At 41.6% G+C, this 20,318-nt stretch overlaps 1 protein-coding gene across 3 annotated transcripts in view; it reads left to right on the plus strand.

The window, feature by feature from the left end:
• The window catches only part of LOC133246416 (carboxypeptidase A4-like), a 71,928-nt gene that overhangs the window by 40,926 nt on the left and 10,684 nt on the right, over positions 1 to 20,318 (plus strand). For 2 of the 3 annotated variants that reach the window (XM_061414712.1, XM_061414713.1), the window contains exon 14: positions 3,157 to 3,425. The exons of the other annotated variant lie outside the window; for it this stretch is intronic. In XM_061414712.1, the coding sequence (XP_061270696.1) occupies positions 3,157 to 3,341 (185 nt within the window). In that variant the 3' untranslated portion in view covers positions 3,342 to 3,425. Of the gene's footprint in view, positions 1 to 3,156; positions 3,426 to 20,318 lie in introns of those variants that run through there. 3 annotated transcript variants of the gene reach the window in all.

Raw genomic sequence — 20,318 nt, forward strand, 5'->3', positions numbered from 1 at the left:
CAAAGTAAGAGATACTCATCAGATTGCTCCAACAGAGTAGGACAAAGGCTCTCCTGAGTGTTATCAAGAGACATAATATTTTCTACCTCTTTCAAGAGCCCATCTTCTGTATTTTTTACAGGCTTTGCCTGCCCTCCTTTCTTCCCCAAAATGAAATCAATTTTTGTATAAAAATACTCTCACTCTCTGGGTTAGGGTGTGTAGGACGTAAGTACTTGACATTTGTTCCTTCAAGTGCTGACCCTTTCCTTAGATTAATCCTTTTAGATGAATTATAAAATTTGTATATATTATTCAATTATACAAATTATTTGTATTTGTATAAATATAAATAATTCTAAAATGGATTTTCACACTCTCCTGCCTTCTTTGAGCATGTAGAAGAGATTTAAGTTCCTTTCTTCATGACTGAGTGGCTTTCTGAATGTCAGTTGTTGTATCTTGAAAGCCTACTGTGCTATATTGGACTGTTCAATCCTTTTGCTAAATAGCCCAGCTTGTTTTGCTTCTTTAATTCTTGTGTCTACTTTCTAGAATTTTCATGTCTCCTTCCTTAGGCCACCTTCCTCTAGCAACCTTTGCCCCTCCTCTTCACAGATTCTGATCTACTAAGGGCTTAGAAACAAAGTCTTTGAGCTTGTTTGGCTCATGGGTAGATTGTGAGTTTTAAGGATGTTCATGACAGCATTGTTTAGTTATAGAAGACTGGGAAGCACCTAAATGTTTATCAGTAGAGTACTGGATGAAAATGCATTTGGTGTATTCCTACAGTGAAACGGAAAAGGAAATGGCAGTCCACTCCAGTATTCTTGCTTGGAAAATCCCATGGACAGAGGAGCCTGGCAGGCTACAATCTATGGGGTCAGAAAGAGTCGGATATGATTAAGCAACTTCACCTCATTTACAGTGAAACATTATGCAGCCCTTAAGTGAATGAGGTGGATCTGTATGTGCTAATAGGAAATAATCTTCAATTGTTAATTGAAAAATAGAGTGTGCACACCAGTGTTATTAGTATGTTCCCAGTTATGTTTAAAAAAGAGTAGGTAGGTAGACTTAGCAAGGACCCAAGTAAAGTGAAGTTCTTGAATCTGATCAGTTTGTTCAGCAGAGGTCCTCCTGCCCTCTTCCTGAATTTAAAACCTGTTCTGAAATACTTGAGCTTGCTATGTAACTTGCTGGTGCCATAGTCTGTTTATTATTCAGCATTTTTCTCCAGGTAGAGAAAATCTGTAGGAGTTATACAGGAATTTCAGAGAGACTAGGAGAGCCTATTCCATAACCTCAGGGAACATGTAATTGCAGCTGAAGCAGCATCTCTGCTGCTGCTGCTGCTGCTAAGTCGCTTCAGTCGTGTATGACTCTGTGCGACCCCATAGACGGCAGCCCACCAGGCTCCAGGCAAGAACACTGGAGTGGGTTGCCATTTCCTTCTCCAATGCATGAAAGAGAAAAGTGAAAGTGAAGTCACTCAGTCGTGTCTGACTCCTAGTGACCCCATGGACTGCAGCCTACCAGGCTCCTCTGTCCATGGGATTTTCCAGGCAAGAGTACTGGAGTGGGGTGCCATTACCTTCTCCGTGAAGCAGCATCTCTAGAAAATCACAAATGGTATCATAAGAAACAACATTCAGGAACAATGGAAAAATAAAGGGACCCATATTTTAACAGACATGTGTATATTATGGGCTTCCCTGGTAGCTTAGTTGGTAAAGAATTTGCCTGCAATGCAGGAGACTGCCACAACACAAGAGACACAGATTCAATCCCTGGGTCAGGAAGGTCCCTTGGAGAAGGAAATGGCAGCCCACTCCAGTATTCTTGTCTGAGAAATCCCATGGACAGAGGAGCCTGGTGGGCTACAGTCCATGGGGCCACAAGAATTGCACACAACTGAGCAACTAAACCACCACCACCATATGTTTTATATATATATATATAAAACATTCTAACTGAACCCCAAGTAGGTTGAAGAAAGCATGGGCTTTGTCATCAGATGGATTTGAATTCCAGCCCTGCCATTTTCCATCTATGTTTTCTTAGACAAAGTATTCTGTTCTGAGCCTGGATTTTTTTCTTATCTGAAAAACAAGGACAGTAATACCCATCTCACTGGTTTATTAAAGATTAAATGTAAACTTACCAGTATGATGACTGGCTCATGGTAGATGTTCAACAAATGATAGCTGCTGTTGACATTGTTATTTTATTATTCAGTATCATCTACACTACACCTTTATCCAGTTTCTGCTAGAGTTTGACTGGAAGAAGCAGGAAAACAGGCCTTTTGCCTCCTTGGCCTTTTGACAAAGGGAAGTCCCAAGTGCTTCCTTCCCTCTGTGTTGTTAGTTACCTCTTGAGATGCAAAAAGTTATCCTAAAATTTAGCAGCTTAAAACAATAAACATGAATTTTCTTATACAGTTTCTGTGTGTCAGGAACTCAAGAGCTGCCTAGCTGGGTGGCTCTGGCTCAGGCACTCTCGGGAGGTTGCAGTCAGGATGTCTTCCAGGGTTACAGTCGTCTAGAGGCTTAATGGGGCTGAGGGATCTGCTTCTCAGACTCACTCTGGTGCCTGCCAAGTGATTGCTAATTGTTGGCAGTGAGTTCTTCACCACATAGACCTCTTTATAAAGGTCTGCTTGAGTGTTCTTACAACATAACAGCTGGCTCTATGAGAGCCAGTAACCCAAGAGAGAGCAAGGGCAGAAGCCATGATATTTATGACCTAGCTTTGAAGGGTGCACATTTTCATTTCTGCAGTCAAACAGATCATGTTGGCCCTGCCCAGTATAGGAGGGCATTACACAAGGATGTGAATACTAGGAGATAGGATCATTGTGGCTCTGATGGAGGCTGCCTCCCACACTCTGCAGAGATTGGCTTCCAGTGACCTGAAGGAGTCCAAACAGTGAATTGGTGACAAAATGGAAATGCGGATTTAAAATCTCCTGGATTGAGACTGGTGAAGACCTTCCTGGTGCAGGACGGCCTGAGACACAGGGATCAGGTCAACATTTGTGTGTTGTAGGTTGATGACTTTCAGAAAGAACTGTAGATCACTGAGGAACCACAGGTTGGCAGCGCTCCGAGCCCCATCCCATCTAACCCTGAAAGGAACTAGGCTTCAAAGTGTTTTCTCTTTTTGACTTAACAGATACAGCTAGTGGGAACACTATTGACTGGGCATATGATAATGGCATCAAGTATGCGTTCTCTTTTGAGTTGAGAGATACTGGTTTCTATGCCTTCGCTCTGCCAGCCGACCAGATCATCCCCACTGCACAGGAGACCTGGCTGGGGCTCAAGACCATCATGGAGCATGTGCAGAACAACATCTAGAAGAGAGCCTTGCTCTGTCTACATTTTGTATTCCCTTGTCCACACACACACAGAGGCCATTATTAAAGAGAGCTTGTTCCTTCACACATGAGTCGGAGTCTTCTGGCTTTGTAGAGAACACAGGTCAGCCCCCGGCCAGCCCCCTTCCTTGTAGTTTGTGCATTCTGGCCGTGCGCTGAGAGAAGCACTTCTACCAGCCTGCTGTGTTTTGGTTCTGCTGTTTCAATGAGCCCTCTGTATGCCTTTCCTTCCACGTAGCTGGGTGGGCAAGCCACACTTAGGATCAACCCTTACTGGGTGGCATGTCTCTACCTCATGTTTAGATCAAAAGGTGTGTGAAATGGTTCTCTAGTTTCATCCGATCTAGCCACACCCATGGCCTTGCTCTGGTGGGGGCCCCAAGGGAAGTGCTGTGGGAGGTAATGCTTGTCTTTTAGACTGGTCTCACAGATGTCACAGAACTTCCTTTAACTGATCTCACTCCTTCTTGAACATATTTTTCTTTGAAAAATAAATCCCATAGGGTCATCAGTACAGGTCATCCCCTTGTTTTGTTTTTGTTCGCTCTTAGTCTGAATATAAGACTCACGTCTCATAACTGGGTCAAAAATTCCCAGATATTACAATTCTGATCACATTCTCCCCTTTGTTATTCAGTGTAACTGGGATCCAGAAGGTGATCTGTGTCCTCAGGTACTGCTCACTTAGAAAGCCTGGATTAAGTGCTGATCTAATATAATAGCAGGATAGCTAAATTATCCCCATCTGTCCTGATGGGCTCACCTCTACTTTGCCTTTTGAACTTACTTCAGAGATCTTTCTCTCACCCTGTTGGTCCTAAATCACTCCTCTGGCTTAGGTAATCTTACTACCCTTGCACATCCCTATTTGTTCTCTGGTGTACCTTGTTTCCTTCTCCTGGTTTTCAATTTTTGGTTTTGATCTTTAAAGTTGCTTTTTCTATTTTGCATCCTGGACCTTGAGTAGCAAGGTGGAGCAAAGATTCATCAGTCAGGCTCCTCTTGTTACATTCTTCCTTAGCATGTACCATCTGCCTCTTTTATTTTCTCTCTCTCTCTTTTTTAATTTGCTCTTTTCAAACATGTCTGTAAATCTTACCCTTCTGCCTAGGATTTGTGCAGCATCTGGTATGTGCTCATAAGCCAATAAATATTCAATATGAGTCTCCTGATCATCTTCTATTCTTTGCCTTCACCTGAATGGAACCAAGCCATGGTTTTGAATATGCAGCTCTTTATAATGTCAAAAGTCAATTTTAATCCCTGTCCACATATCACATGACATATCCTTCTCCATCAGGCTAAGGGGCCTCCAGGGTACTGTTACCTTGGTGACTGCACTCTGGTCCTGGGTCTAGTTCTTAGTTTTTCAGCTCAGAGGCTTGATATTTTTTGTGTCTGTATTGATTAGACTTGGGGATGCTGACTCACGCCTACAGAGCTCAGATGAGGCACATGATAAAATCAGAATACAAATTTATTAATTTACATCATGGCATGTAACTGTTTAGTGGATTGGATCCTCACGTCGGCCTGAACAGTACATTCTCTCCCTGTAGGCAAAGATACATGGGAAGCCAAATTATAATCAGAAGGTTGTTTAGTGAGCGGGGCGTCAGAGCAAGGAAAGTTAATTACAGTCTATGATTAGAATTTTTAATGGTATCCAGCTCTAATAGCATGATACATCCAATTCTATAACCAGAGCACACCTGCCAGCCAGCTGGTCGCTTGTGCTGGCTAGTCAGGGCTGCTGCAGACCAGACAATGCCTCAGTAGATATAACATGCTTGCCTCTGTGACTTGCCTGTAACCTCTGTTTGTGGAACCCCTTGCCCACCCCCAAGATTGAAATGGTCCTTTAGACTCCTTAAGAGAAAGATTTATTAAACAAGGCATAAAAAACCATAAAAGAATACCTATGATTATAATAACATTAAGAGATATCATTAAAAGACACTATAAAATGAGAAAACAAGTTGGAAATTAGAAGATAGCCATAATATTCATAATACACTCAAAAGACAAAGGACATACAAAGAACTACAGATTAGTAAGAAAAGGACAAATAATCCAATAGAAAAATGGATAAAAGATATGAGCAAGCGCTTCACTTAAGAAGCGGTAACAGGTATTCTGATAACATAGGAAGAGATGATTGGGGCTTCCCCCATGGCTCAGTGGTAAAGAAACTGCCTGCAATGCAGGAGCTGCAGGAGAAGCAGGTTCGATCCCTGGGTGAGGAAAATACCCTGGAGGAGGCCATGGCAACCCACTCCAGTATTCTGTCCTGGAGATTCCCATGGACAGAGGAACTTGGCAGGCTACGGTCCAGAGGGTGGACTTCCCTGGTGGCTCAGTGGTAAAAAATCTGCCTGCAGTGCGGGAGACATGGTTTCAATCCCTGGGTCAGGAAGATCTCCTGGAGAAGGAAATGGCTGCCCACTCCAGTATTCTTGCCTGGAGAATCCCATGGACAGAGGAGCTTAGTGGGCTACAGTCCTGGGATCACAGAGTTGGACACAACTGAGTGACTGACACTTTCAGGAAGAGATGATTACTGATGGAAGACATATAAATCAAAACCAAAATGAAAAGCCATTTTATACTCATTCAGTTTATATAAGTCAGAAAGTTGGAGAACTTCCCTGGTGGACAGTGGATAGGAATCTGCCTGCCAAAGCAGAGGATACTGATTCGATCCCTGGTCTGGGAAGATTCCTTATGGCATGGAGCCACCAAGCCTGTGCACCACATTACTGAGCTTGTCTCTAGAACCTTCGCACTCCAACTACTGAGCCAGTGTGGTGCAGCTACTGAAGTCGATGTGCCTCCAGCCTGTGCTCTGCAACAAGAGAAGCCACAGTAATGAGAAGCCTGCACACGGCAACGAAGAGCAGCCCCCGTTAGCCAAGACTCTTAGAGAAAGCCCACAAGCAGCAATGAAGACCCAGTGCAGACAAAAAAAAAAAAAAAGAGAGAGAAAAGTTGGAGAGGAGGTAGATAACAGGATCTCTTATACCTAGTTGGTGGGTGTGTGAATTAGCAAATTCACTTTGGAGAATAGTTTGGCATTATCTTCTAAATTTCACACTTCCATCCATCCCTTCCACCTCTTCCATCCCAAGCATTGTTGTTCAGTCACTAAGTTGTATCCGACTCTTTGCGACCTCATGGACTGCACCATGCCAGGCTCCCCTGCCCTTCACTGTCTCCCAGAGTTATAAACCCAAGAAATTCTTGCAGTATGTAACAGGAGACATATATGAGAATCTTCACAGCAACACTGTTCATAACAGCAAAAACCTAAAAACAACTTAAAAGTCCACCAGTGGGACAGTGGGTGAATAAATATGGTATTTTTACATACTGAAATATTATACTACAGTCAGAACAAAACTTAGTGTGATTTCCTTTCTAGAAAGTTCCAAGTAATTGGGAGGTAAATATATATAAAATTTATATACACACACACATTTATAAGGAAGACATACAAAATTTGGTAAAGCTATGTAAAAAAGTAAGCAATAGTAAAATAAGTCAGACAGAAAGACAGATACTATATGTTATCAGTTATATGTAGAATCTGAAAAATAAAACAAATGAGTGAATATAACAAAAAGGAACAGACTCACAGATACAGAGAACAAACTAGTGTATAATAGTGGGGAGATAGGGGAGGGGGCAAAATAGGGGTAGGGGATTAAGGGGTACAAACTACTATGTATAAAATAAATGAGCTACAAGGCTATATATTGTCCAGCACAGGGAATATAGCAAACATTTTATAATAAATATAAATGGAATATAATCTTTAAAAATTATGAATCACTTTGTTGTACACCTAAAACATACAATATTGTAAATCAGCTATAACTCAATAAAAAGGATAGGAGGGAAGCAAGATACAGTAGACACACCAAGACCCCTTTTCCTGGTCAAGTGCACTTATCCCTAACTACTGTGAATGTTGGCTGTCAGCATATCAGGCCCCATCCCTCTCTGGAGTATTGCCATTAGCCAATGGGGGTTTCCTTACCCAGGAAGCCATGCACCTGCTTTCTGTTTATCACTTCCCCAAATGTCAGTCCATCACTGATTGACTCTGGGTACAAACAGGTAGTCTTTGCTTCAGGGTAGAGTCAATGTTCTGGTTCACTGTATGCCTGAGAGCTCTGAATCCAGGCTCCAGCAAATTCCACATCCTTGCTTAGCTATTTTTCCCTCTCCATCCCTGCTTCCCAAACTCTCCTCCTGAGAACTCCCTCAGTAAATCATCTAAACAAGAATCCCATCTCAGGCTCTACTTGTAGGGAAATGGAGAACCTGGGATTCTGAATGATGATTACCTTAGATCGGAAGAGGTTGGGACATGAGATAAGGGTCAAAGCCCTTTGGTGAGGTAAAGGACCTGAGCTTTTGTTTTAGGTTACCTTCTTTTTTTTTCAGGTAAAAAACCTAATTCAACAGCTAAATAACAAAAGAAGGCAGCCATTAACCAGGATTACAATTAATCCTTAATTACAATTAATTTGTAATTACAATTGCAATCAATTTGGATTAATTACAATTAATTACTTTGGCCACCTGATTGAAGAACTAACTCACTAGAAAAGACCTTGATGCTGGGAAAGATTGAAGGCAGGAGGAGAAGGGGACGACAGAGGATGAGATGGTTGGATGGCATCACTGACTCAACGGACATGAGTTTTAGTAAGCTTTGGGAGTTGATGATGCACAGGGAGGCCTGGCGTGCTGCAGTCCATGGGGTCGCAAAGAGTCAGACACGACCGAGCGACTGAACTGACAATTAATCTATTTCTAGGCTTTCCCAGGTGGCTCAGTGGGTAAAGAATTTGCCTGAGATGCAGGAGACACAGGAGACATGGGTTTGATCCCTGGGTTGGGAAGATCCCCTGGAGGATGGAATGGCAACCCACTCCAGTATTCTTGCTTGGAGAATCCCATGGACAGAGGAGCCTGGTAGGTTACAGTCTATAGGACTGCAAAGGGTCAGACACAACTGAGCATGCACGCATGGACCTGAAATCCAATTTTTAAAAATGTTTACAAAGATACAATTGTTTTTTTTTTTAAAGGTTTTACTATGCAACGTACATGAAACGTGCATTTATTGAGAATCTAATGTATTCCAGGGACAGTTTTAGATGCTGGCAATGTGATGTTAAACAAAAAGACAAAAATCCCTTCTTGCATGGAATTTCACTGTAGTTGGAGAGACAGTAAGTTCTCAAGAGAACTGTTAAATTAAAATTTTAATTTGGGAAACTTCCCTGATGGTTCAGTGGCTAAGGCTTCTTGCTTCCAATGCAGGGGGCCTGGGTTAGTGAACTAGATCCCATGTGCTGAGACTAAGACCTGTCACAGCCAAATAAAATAAATTTTAATTTGAGTAATGCAAGATGCTATAAATAAAACCAGCTGCTGTCAGGAGAGTGATGGGTGGTGGTGGGGCCTCTAGATTGGAAATGTTAGAGAAGATGGCATCTAGCTTGTATAATATTATAAAATTATTCTTACCTCTCTTCCTTGTATTCTTTTATACTCCCCCAAACCACGTGAAAAATGCGGGCTAATGTTATCCACATTTTACAGGTGGAAAATCTGAAGAGCAATAAGGTTCTTGCCCAAAACAAACAGTATCTTCTGTTCCCTAAGTGAAGACCCCACTGAAAAAGAGAAGATCTAAATGATAAGCATTCATGGACACAACTTGAATTTCTGAATCATATTTCAGTTCAAAAGGCTCTCATACCTCATCAAACCAGTCTCCATGGAATTTTTCACTATTAAGGACATTGAAGAGGATAGAAAAGGGATAATCCATTGATAATGGGAAAAAAGTATTTTAAATTCTCTCTTTTTGTAGTACTGGGAAGGGGCTTGCTGAGCCATTTTCAAGTCTTATACCCAGTCCTACTGGGGACCAAAAGAAGACCTTCTGTGAAGTAAATAATAGGTAAGGGTATGGTCCATGGCTGTGGATGGGATTAGCTACTTGAAACCAGCTGCTTATTGAACTGCAGCCATCTGGGGACTTCAAGGCAGACCACATCCACTTGTCTGTGTTACACATGGCAAGGGGCAGCCAAATAGCCCAACTCCTTCACTCAGTCATGTGACCTTGGGCCGTGCTATAACCTCTGGGAGCCCCAGTTTCCTTTTCTTTAAGATGAGGATAGTGACTGTATTTATAGTAACTTATGAAGAGGATTCAGTAAGCTAATGCGTGAAAGTCTTCAGCACTTTACCTACAGGTGGAAGTACTCCACATATGTTGCTTGAATTATTCTTCTCACCAAATGTTAAAAATTCATTTATGAATGAGGCATTGGCATTTCCCCTTATTAGAACCCTTATTTATTTATTGGCCACACTTCGTGGCATGTGAGATCTTAGTTCCCTAACCAGGGATTAAACCAGTGTGCCCTGCAGTGGAAGCACAGAGTCTTAGCCACTGGACTGCCAGGAAAGTCCCATAGTAGCCATATATATTTTTTTAGACTTATCTTAAGACTTAAAGATCTCAATAATTCACAGAAAAGCACTGGTTGGATGTTTCCATTTTGAGTATTATTTGGGTTTTGAAGTTGCAGGGTTCTTTCTCTGGGAGCTTTTCTACGTTAAACAGATATTGATGCCCTTCTCAGTAAAAGGATTAATCAAGGGAACATGGCCTGAAACTTCCATAGGTCCAGCTTCCATGCACAGCCGTGTCAAGTGTGTAGGGTTACCATTGGTTTTTACTGGTGCTGCCTGCTATAAGTCTATTTTGGGTGAAGTTGAGGATATGTTCCAGTTTTGGAATGTCTTATGTAGATTGTACTTTTTTTAATGTCACTATCCTCAGACCAACTATGAAGAATCATTTTTATCGTTATCATCATCATCCTTATCTTTCTAGTTGATGACTTCTGGAATTTTGCCAAACCAGACAGCTTGTAAAATAAATTCTCTCTACTGTTTGTATTGAACCTTAAATCATGAGCACCAGCTGTTTCTTGTATTTGAAGTAAAGCTCCAGGTGTACTGGTGGCATCCAGAGAGCATAGGCGGTTTTTTCCTCCTTAGAATATATGGGTACCGTGTGCAGCTGGCCAATTTGCTCCTTTAACGCAGAAAGTGAATCTCATAGTTTTTGTATTTCTTACAAAGCTGAGCTCAGCAGCTAGTAAATATTTGTTGATTTGATTTGCTGTAGGGCAGCAAGTTAACAATTGCATAAGCTGTACTCTCAACAAGTTCGGGCAGCAGAAAAAGAGTACTTTTTCCAACAAATATTATCAGTGGAATTCTGGAAAATAGGAATGTATATCCCTCAGTTCTAAGAGAAACAGAACATAAATTAAACCTTCAGAGATAAGGAAGGCTTGATACTAAGTTGCTTGCATTTTTGTAATGATTTATATTTAAAAAATGCTTTTATTTATACTGGATAATTAAATTATCACAACCACCTGGGGATACATGCAGGCTGGGTATTCCTGTCCCTATTTACTGATGAGGAGTCAAAGAATTAAAGAGGTGAAGAAACATGTCCAAACAAAAACAGATGGAAATGGTGAAGCAGATTCTCTAGGCCAGCTCTAGAAATTGTTGCGGAGAAAGTAATTTGAATGCTTTTAAAATGCACAGAGTTCCTCCAGCTCTTTTGGTCTCACAACCCTGTACTACCTTCCTGTCCTCTGATAGCTTTGAGTTTCTAGGTTTGCAGTGATAAGAGGGAGTTTAGGGAAGAAACAGGAGCCGCATTCTCCCTCTCTGGCTACCATTGCTGGCTGATGACACCCACAGTTGAGAGGCATTGTGTGGTTCCCATGGGTCTGTCCCCTGTGCCTTCACCTAACATTGTCATCAAGGGACAATATTTTAATTATTATAAAACATCTGGAATGGACCAAAGGCACTATTTCCATACATTAGGGACTTCGTGCACTTTCACAGAGATTAGACAGCCTACGGAACCGCCTACTCCCATCTTTAACTATTAGCTTCTTGAAACCTTGGATGACAAAATGCCTACCGCTCTCAACAAACAGATATATTCTGAGTATTTAAACAACTTGACCTAACCTTAGGAAGCCATTAACTCAGATTTTGGACTCTCAAGGTCAGAGCCAAGGTTTTATTTATTTTGGGTCCATAGTACGTGAGCAAAAATTGGTGACCCCTACAGCAGTGTCATTTTCACACCTGATCCACTCGGCTAATGGGCTGAGGCAGTCTCCCTTCCTTGGCTCTGAGTACCTGGCCATGGTATTTTTCTTATCTGATGGATGGGAGAAGCCCAGAGGTCAGGGAAAGCGAAGACCTCCTGCTCTCGTTTCAGCAAATCTGTATGAGAAAACTCAGAGAAGTCAGGCTCAGTGGGAAAGGAAGGATGACCTATCTCATGGTTGTGAAGTGGTATTATTTCCTTATTTAAAATTAAAAAAATACATATGTATTTTAATATTTTATTATTTGTTTTTGGCTGTGTCAGGTCTTAGTTGAAGCACCTGGGTTCTGGAGTTGTGGTGCATGGGTTTAGTTGCCCTGCAGCATATGAGATCTTTGTTCCTAGGTGAGGGATCATACCCACATCCCCTGCGTTGGCAGGCTGATTCCTAACCACTGGACCACTAGAGAAGTCCCTAAAGTGGTATTTCTAGATACTTCTAGCTGCAGTTGGTGGTAAACAGGTATTAACTTGCTAAGGAGGCATGTCAAAGAAGGCCCCGGATCTTCTCTCTCCCTTTTGCCCCAGGGCCATCAATAGGATAAATATCTTATAGGCATGTTTCTTTATGTCCTCTAGGCTCCTTGATGCCTGGCAGGAAGTCTAGGAGCCTTCTGTCTACTCAGGAATACAAATAAGGGACTCCTGTAGGCAGAAAGATATTTGTTCAGGCTGAAAGTGGACAACTTGCTAGGCTGGGATGCGTGCATGCTAAGTCGCTTCAGTTGTTTTCAACTATTTGTGACCCCATGGACTGTAACCTACCAGGATCCTCTGTCCATGGGTTTCCCCAGGCAAGAAAACTGGAGTGGGTTGCCATTCCATTCTCCAGGGGATCTTCCTGACCCAGGGATTGGACCCATGTCTCCTGAGACTCCTGCATTATAGGCAGATTGTTTACTGCTGAGGCTGGGGAAGGCCTGCTAATTAATAGCACTGGCCCTGGAAGAGGGGTTTCCCCTCCTACTCTTTGCCAGGGCTGCAGGGTGGGGGAGAGATGTAAGTGCCAGCTCTGCGGGCTCAGAGGTCAATGGTATCATAACCTTTGGAAATTAAACTGAAAGATTGAGAGGAGGCAGTCCAGAGATAATTTTTCATACTCCCATAGAAGGAGAAATAATAACACATTGATCAGTGTTTCCCTGGGTTGCTCAAACCTGATGGACTGTTTGCTCTAGTAGTATCAGAATTTCTCTGGCACTTGAATCCAAATTTGTGGACCATTCCTCAGCTATTACCAACTGGACATGGAACAACAGACTGGTTCCAAATAGGAAAAGGAGTACGTCAAGGCTGTATATTGTCACCCTGTTTATTTAACTTATATTCAGAGTACATCATGAGAAACGCTGGACTGGAAGAAACACAAGCTGGAATCAAGATTGCCAGGAGAAATATCAATAACCTCAGATATGCAGATGACACCACCCTTATGGCAGAAAGTGAAGAGGAACTCAAAAGCCTCTTGATGAAAGTGAAGGTGGAGAGTGAAAAAGTTGGCTTAAAGCTCAACATTCAGAAAACGAAGATCATGGCATCCAGTCCCATCACTTCAAGGCAAATAGATGGGGAAACAGTGGAAACAGTGTCAGACTTTATTTTGGGGGGCTCCAAAATCACTGCAGATGGTGACTGCAGCCATGAAATGAAAAGACGCTTACTCCTTGGAAGGAAAGTTATGACCAACCTAGATAGCATATTCAAAAGCAGAGATGTTACTTTGCCAACAAAGGTTCGTCTAGTCAAGGCTATGGTTTTTCCTGTGGTCATGTATGGATGTGAGAGTTGGACTGTGAAGAAGGCTGAGCGCCGAAGAATTGATGCTTTTGAACTGTGGTGTTGGAGAAGACTCTTGAGAGTCCCTTGGACTGCAAGGAGATCCAACCAGTCCATTCTGAAGGAGATCAGCCCTGGGATTTCTTTGGAAGGAATGATGCTAAAGCTGAAACTCCAGTACTTTGGCCACCTCATGCGAAGAGTTGACTCATTGGAGAAGACCCTGATGCTGGGAGGGATTGGGGGCAGGAGGAGAAGAGGATGACAGAGGATGAGATGGCTGGATGGCATCACTGACTCGATGGACGTGAGTCTGGGTGAACTCCGGGAGTTGGTTGGACAGGGAGGCCTGGCGTGCTGCAATTCACGGGGTCGCAAAGAGTCGGACACAGCTGAGCGACTGATCTCATCTGATCTGATATTTGAGCAATGTGAGATTCAGAGTAAAGTTGTTTAGGATTTAATGGCCATGTATTCTAAATCTCTGTGTTTTTGTTAACACCCTGAACCGTCTGTCAAATTTTTGATGATCTCAACACCCAAGGTGTTTCTGTGATCTTGGGAACCGAAAGGTCTCACTCTTACCGCAGAACCATCTTCCAGAGTCAAGCTGCCTTCTCCTTTCATATATGGTAAATTTCTGAACATGTATATATACAAAAGTTTACAGTAGACACATATTATAGTGATAAGCTTTCCGACCCAGGGATTGAACCGGGTCTCCCGCATTGTGGGCAGATGATTTACTGTCTGAGCCACCAGGGAATCCCAGTAACCTTTCTACTCAAATGACAGCATTAGGCTATATCCAGGAGCTTGTCAGAAACAGAATCCCTGGTTCCACTCCAGACCTACTGAATCAGAGTCTGCATTGAACATGATTCTCAAGTAATTCACATGCCCAGTAAACTTTGAGAAGCACTGAGCTAAAAATATATTTACTAATTATACCTCACCTCAGCATCTTTTAGACAGGTGTTCTCCACCCTGGTTGTACATTAGAATCACCCAGGGATTTTGCAAACTACTGATGGCTTGGGTTCCACCCCAGACCAATTGAAACAGAATCTGTGAGCTTTGGCTTATAAAGGTCTCAGCTGATACTAATGGACAACCAAGGCTGAGAGCACTTTAAAATTTTAGCTGCACCATTCAACTTGCAGGAGTCTTAGTTCCCTGACCAGAGATCGAACCCCGAACCACAGTAATGAAAGCACCAAGTCCTCACCATTGGGCCACCAGGGAATTCTCCCTGAGGACATTGTTTTGAACACAATTTCCAGTGCAATTTTCACAATGTTTTATCCATGGATAAATTCTCCATGGATATCTTATCTTTCTGCACATCCAGATGATCTTTTCAAGGATGTTAGAACAGTAAATAGCTTTGGAGGATGGAGGTAATGTTCCCTCTGGAGTGAAGGAAACAGTTGTTTACTGTTCAGTGTAGTAGAATAATCATCATATTCAAACTGCATAAAAATAAAGACAAAGAAAAAATCTTGAAAGCAAGAATGGGGAAAATTACCTTACTACTTACAGAGCAACAAGCATAAGAATTACAGTGAAATTGTCAGAAACTATGAAAGCAAGAAGAGTGTGGAGTGAGATATTTAAAGTTTTAAAGAAAATAAGACAAACTTAGGATTCCTACCCAGTGAGATTATCCTTCAGGACTGAAAGAGACTCAAAAAGGCTGTACAGTCTTGAGAAAAGAACACAGCTGGAGATATCCTGCTCCCTGATGTCAAACTATACTACAAAGATCTAATAATAAAACAATGTGGTACTGGCAAACACAGACACACAGACCAATGGAACAGAAGTGAGAGCTCAGAAATAAACCTATATGTGTAAGGACAATTTATGACAAAGGAACAAAGAACATACAAAGGAAAAAGGATAGTCTCTTCAATAAGTAGTGTTGGGAAAACTAGATAGTCACATGAAAAAGAATGAAAGAATGAAACAGTGGTCTCGCTGTCTTACACTGTACACAAAAGTTGACTCAAAATGGATTAAAATGTAAGACCTAAAACCACAAAATTGCTAGAAGAAAACATAGGTAATCTCTGGTGGCTCTGATGGTAAAGAATCTGCCTGCAATGCCAGAGACCCGATTTCGATTCCTGAGTCCGGAAGTTCCCCTGGAGAAGGGAATGGCAACCCACTCCAGTATTCTTGCTGGTAGAATCCCATGGACAGAAGAGCCTGACTGGCTACAGTTCATGGGGTCACAGAGAGTTTGAAACGACTGAGCGAGTAACACTTAACACTCGACCTCGAAGACATGTAGTGATATCTCAGTAACGTTTTACTGATCTGACTTCAAAGGCAAGGGAAACAAAAGCAAAAATAGACACATGGAACCATATCGAGCTAAAAAGCTTCTGTGTAGTGAAGGAAACTGTCTTACATTGAAAAGGCAACATATTGACTTGAGAAGGTATGTGCAAATCATATATCTGATAAGGGGCTAATACCCAAAATATTCGGCTGGCCAAAAAGTTCATTCAAGTTTTTTGTAACATCTTAAAGGAAAACCTGAATGAACTTTTAGGCCAACCCAATATATATATATATAAAGAACTCATATAATTCAACAAAAAACAAGCAACTTTGATTAAAAAATTGGCACAGGACCTGAATAGATATTTTTTTGAAGAAGGCACACAGATGGGCAACATGCATGAGTAGATGTTCAACATCACTAATTATTAGGGAAATGCAAATCAAAACCACAATGAGAGATCATCTCCCATCTATTAGAATGGCTATGATTGAAAAGACAGGAAATACCAGATGTTGCAGAAGGTGTGGAGAAAAGGGAATCCTCATACACTGTTGGTGGGACCATAAATTGGTACAACCACCATGAAAAGCAATATGGAGGTTTCTCAAAAAAATTAAGACTGGACTTACCATTTGACCCAGCTATTTCACTTCTGTGTATTTATTCAGAGAACATGAAAACATTAACTCAAAAAGATACATGCACCTCTGTATTCATTACAGCGTTATTTACAATAGCCGAGATAAGGAAACAACCTAAGTGTCCATTGATGGATGCATGTATAAAGAAGATGTGTGCATACAAAATGGAATATACTCAGACATAAAAAAGAGAAATCTTTCCATTTGCAACAACATAGATAGATATTAAAGGTATTATGAAATAAGTGAACTAGGCCAGAGAAAGATAGATACCAATGATTTCACTCATATATTGTATCTGAAAAATAAAACAAATGAACAAATAAATAAAACAAAAATAAACTCATAGAAACAGAGATCAGATTAGGGGCTGCCAGAGGGGAAGGAAGTTGAGAGGTGGGTGAAATAGAGGGAATGGGGTCAACTGTATGGTGATGAATGGTAACTAGATTTGTGATACTTATTTTATGGTATATACAGATGTTGAATTATAATGCTGTACACCTGAAACTTATATAATAATTAAATGGTATAGTCACTAAGTTGTGTCCGACTCTTGCCTACCTATGGACTGTAGCCCGCTAGGCTCCTCTGTCCATGGGATTCTCCAGGCAAGAATACTGGAGTGGGTTGCCATTTCCTTCTTCAGGATAATAATTAAATATCAATGTTAAAAAAAAGAGTGAGGGGGTGGCAAGCAGAGAGGCAAAAAAAAAAAAAAAAAGAGGAAGGGGACTTCCCTTTAGGTCCAGTGGTTAAGACTCTGGGCTCCCAGAGTGCAGGGGGCACTGGTTCAGTCCCTGGTTGAAGAACTAAGATCCCGCATGCCGTGCACAGCCTGGCCTAAGACATCAAATAAATAGACAAAGATGAAAGTTTCTTTAAAAAAAAAGAGTGAAGAAGAAATACTTTTTCAGACAAACAAAATCTGAGGCAATTCATTGCAGCAGGCCGGCTCTGCAAGAAATATTTTTTAAAGTTTTTCAGGGAGTAGGAAAATGACATAGGTCAAAACTTTGTATCTATATAAAGAAAGTGGCAGGAATAAAAGAAGGTAACATAAAATATTTTATTTTTCTTCCTCTTAAGTGATCTAAAAGATAACTTTAAAAATAGTAACAATTAGATTACAGTTTATGGATATGTGAAACAAACTATATTTCACCAATGTTATAAGGGGCAAGAGGAAGAAACTGAAAATATTCTAAAGTACCCACACCACATGTGAAGTCATGTTATTTGAAGGCAGACATAGAATAGTTAAAAGTGTACATTGCAAATTCTAGGGCAATTACTAAAATAATTTTTAAAAGCAGCATTCTTGATACTCCAAGGGAGAGGATAAAGTGGAATTCTTTGAAGAAAGAAAGTCGCTCAGTCGTGTTTGACTCTTTGCGACCCCATGGACCTGGTTCCTCCATCCATGGGATTTTCCAGGCAAGAATATTGGAATGGGTTGCCATTTCCTTCTCCTGGAGATCTTCCCAAACCAGGGTTTGAACCCAGGCGAGAGTTGGACTATAAAGAAAGCTGAGTGCCAAAGAATTGATGCTTTTGAACTGTGGTGTTGGAGAAGACTCTAGAGAGTCCCTTGGACTACAAGGAGATCCAACCAGTCCATCCTAAAGGAGATTAGTCCTGGGTGTTCATTGGAAGGACTGATGTTGAAGCTGAAACTCCAATACTTCGGCTACCTGATGTGAAGAGCTGACTCATTTGAAAAGACCCTGATGCTGGGAAAGATTGAGGGCAGGAGGAGAAGGGGACGACAGAGGATGAGATGGTTGGAGGCATCACTGGCTCAATGGACATGGGTTTGGGTGGACTCCGGGAGTTGGTGATGGACAGGGAGGCCTGGTGTGCTGTGGTTCATGGGGTCACAAAGAGTCGGACACGACTGAGCGACTGAACTGAACTGAACTCCTGCGTTGTAGGCAAACACTTTACCATCTGAGCCACCAGGGTAGTTCTTTGAAAGGCTCAATTAAAACAAGAGAAGGTGAGACTTCTCTGGTGGTTCAGTGGTGGGTGATCCCAATACAGGAGGTCCTGTATGATCCCTGGTCAGGGAGTTAGATCCCATGTGCCACAATGAAGAGTGTACATGCCACAACTAAAGATCTTGCAGGAAGCAACTAAGACCCAGCACAGCCAAATACATAAATAAATATATTTTTTTTAAAAAACAGAGAAGGCAGGTAAAGAGGGGAGCAAAAGAAACGAAAACAAGTATAACAAATAGAAAACGGTTACAATCATGGTAGATATCACTGCCGCTATGTTGTTGTTGTTCAGCTGCTCAGTCGTGTCCTACTCGTTGTGACCCCGTGGACTGCAGCAAGCCAGGCTTCCTTGTCCTTCACTGTCTCCCGGAGTTTGCCCAAACTCACGTCCATTGAGTCCATGATGCTATCCAACCATCTCACTCATCCTCTGTTACCCCTTTCTCTTCCTGCCCTCAATCTTTCCCAGCATCAGGGTCTTTTCGATTTAGTCAGCTCTTCCTGTCAGGTGGCCAAAGTGTTGGAGCTTCAGCTTCAGCATCAGTCCTTCAGAGGAATATTCAGGGTTGATTTCCTTTAGGATTGCATGGTTAGATCTCCTTGCTGTCCAAGGGACTCTCAGGAGCCTTTTCCAACATCGCAGTTCAAAGCATCAATTCTTCGGCAGTCAGCCTTCATTATGGTCCAACTCTCACATCGGTACATGACTACAGGAAAAATCATAGCTTTGACTATATGGACCTTTGTTGGAAAAGTGATGTGTTTGCTTTTTAATATGTTGTCTGGATTTGTGGTAGCTTTTCTTCTAAGGAGTGACTGTCTTTTAATTTCATGGCTGCAGTCACTGCAGTGACTTCGGAGCCCAAGAAAACAAAGTCTGTCACTGTTTCCATTGTTTCCCCATCTCTTTGCCATGAAGTGATGGGACCAGATGCCATGATCTTAGTTTTTTTAATGTTGAGTTTTAAGCCAGCTTTTTCACTCCCCTTTTTCACCTTTATCAAGAGGCTCTTTAGTTCCTCTTCACTTTCTGCCATAAGGGTGGTTGTCATCTGCGTATCTGAGGTTATTGATATTTATGCTGGCAATCTTGATTGCAGCTTGTGATTCATCCAGCTATATCAGTAATAGTTCACTCCAATGATAGTTCAAGTAATATTGACTCCAACTATATCAGTAATAAATTTAAATGTGAGTCAATGGCACTCCACTCCAGTACTTTTGGCTAGAAAATCCCATGGACGGAGGAGCCTGGTAGGCTGCAGACCATGGGGTCACTAGAGTCGGACACGACTGAGCGACTTCACTTTCACTTTTCACTTTCATGCACTGGAGAAGGAAATGGCAACCCACTCCAGTGTTCTTGCCTGGAGAATCCTGGGGATGGGGGAGCCTGGTGGGCTGCCGTCTATGGGGTCGCACAGAGTCGGACACGACTAAAGCGACGCAGCAGCAGCAGTCTAATACATCAATTGAAAGACCAAAATTATCAACTGGATAAATAAGATCCAACTTTTAAGTTACCTGCAAGAAACCCTCTTTAAATATAAAGGTTCAGATATGTTAAAAGTGTAGTGATGGAGAAAGCTGTTCCATGTTAACACTAGTTAAAAGAAAGTTGTAGTAGCTGTCTTAATTACAGACAAAGTGGACTTCAGAAAAAGCAAACTTATCAGGATTAAAGAGGGGCATTTTATAACAATAAATAATTTAACTTTCCAAGACTATATAATAGTTCTTAGCATGTTTGCATTTAACAGTGTTATAATTAATGAGATAAAAACTATAAAACTGCAAGGAGAAATAGACAAATCTGCTATCTGGTTGGGAATTTCAAAACTCTTCTTTCAGTAATTTTTAGGTTAATCAGGCAGAGAATCAAAAAGAATATGGTTGACCTAAACAGCACCATCAGTTGACTTGGTCTAATTGACATTTATGGAACACTTCATCCAACATCAGATAAGCCACATTCTGGGTCATATACACGCAAAAATCTCGTGAA

This window comes from Bos javanicus, chromosome 4 (genome assembly GCF_032452875.1).
Source record: "Bos javanicus breed banteng chromosome 4, ARS-OSU_banteng_1.0, whole genome shotgun sequence".
Classification (NCBI taxonomy): domain Eukaryota; kingdom Metazoa; phylum Chordata; class Mammalia; order Artiodactyla; family Bovidae; genus Bos; species Bos javanicus.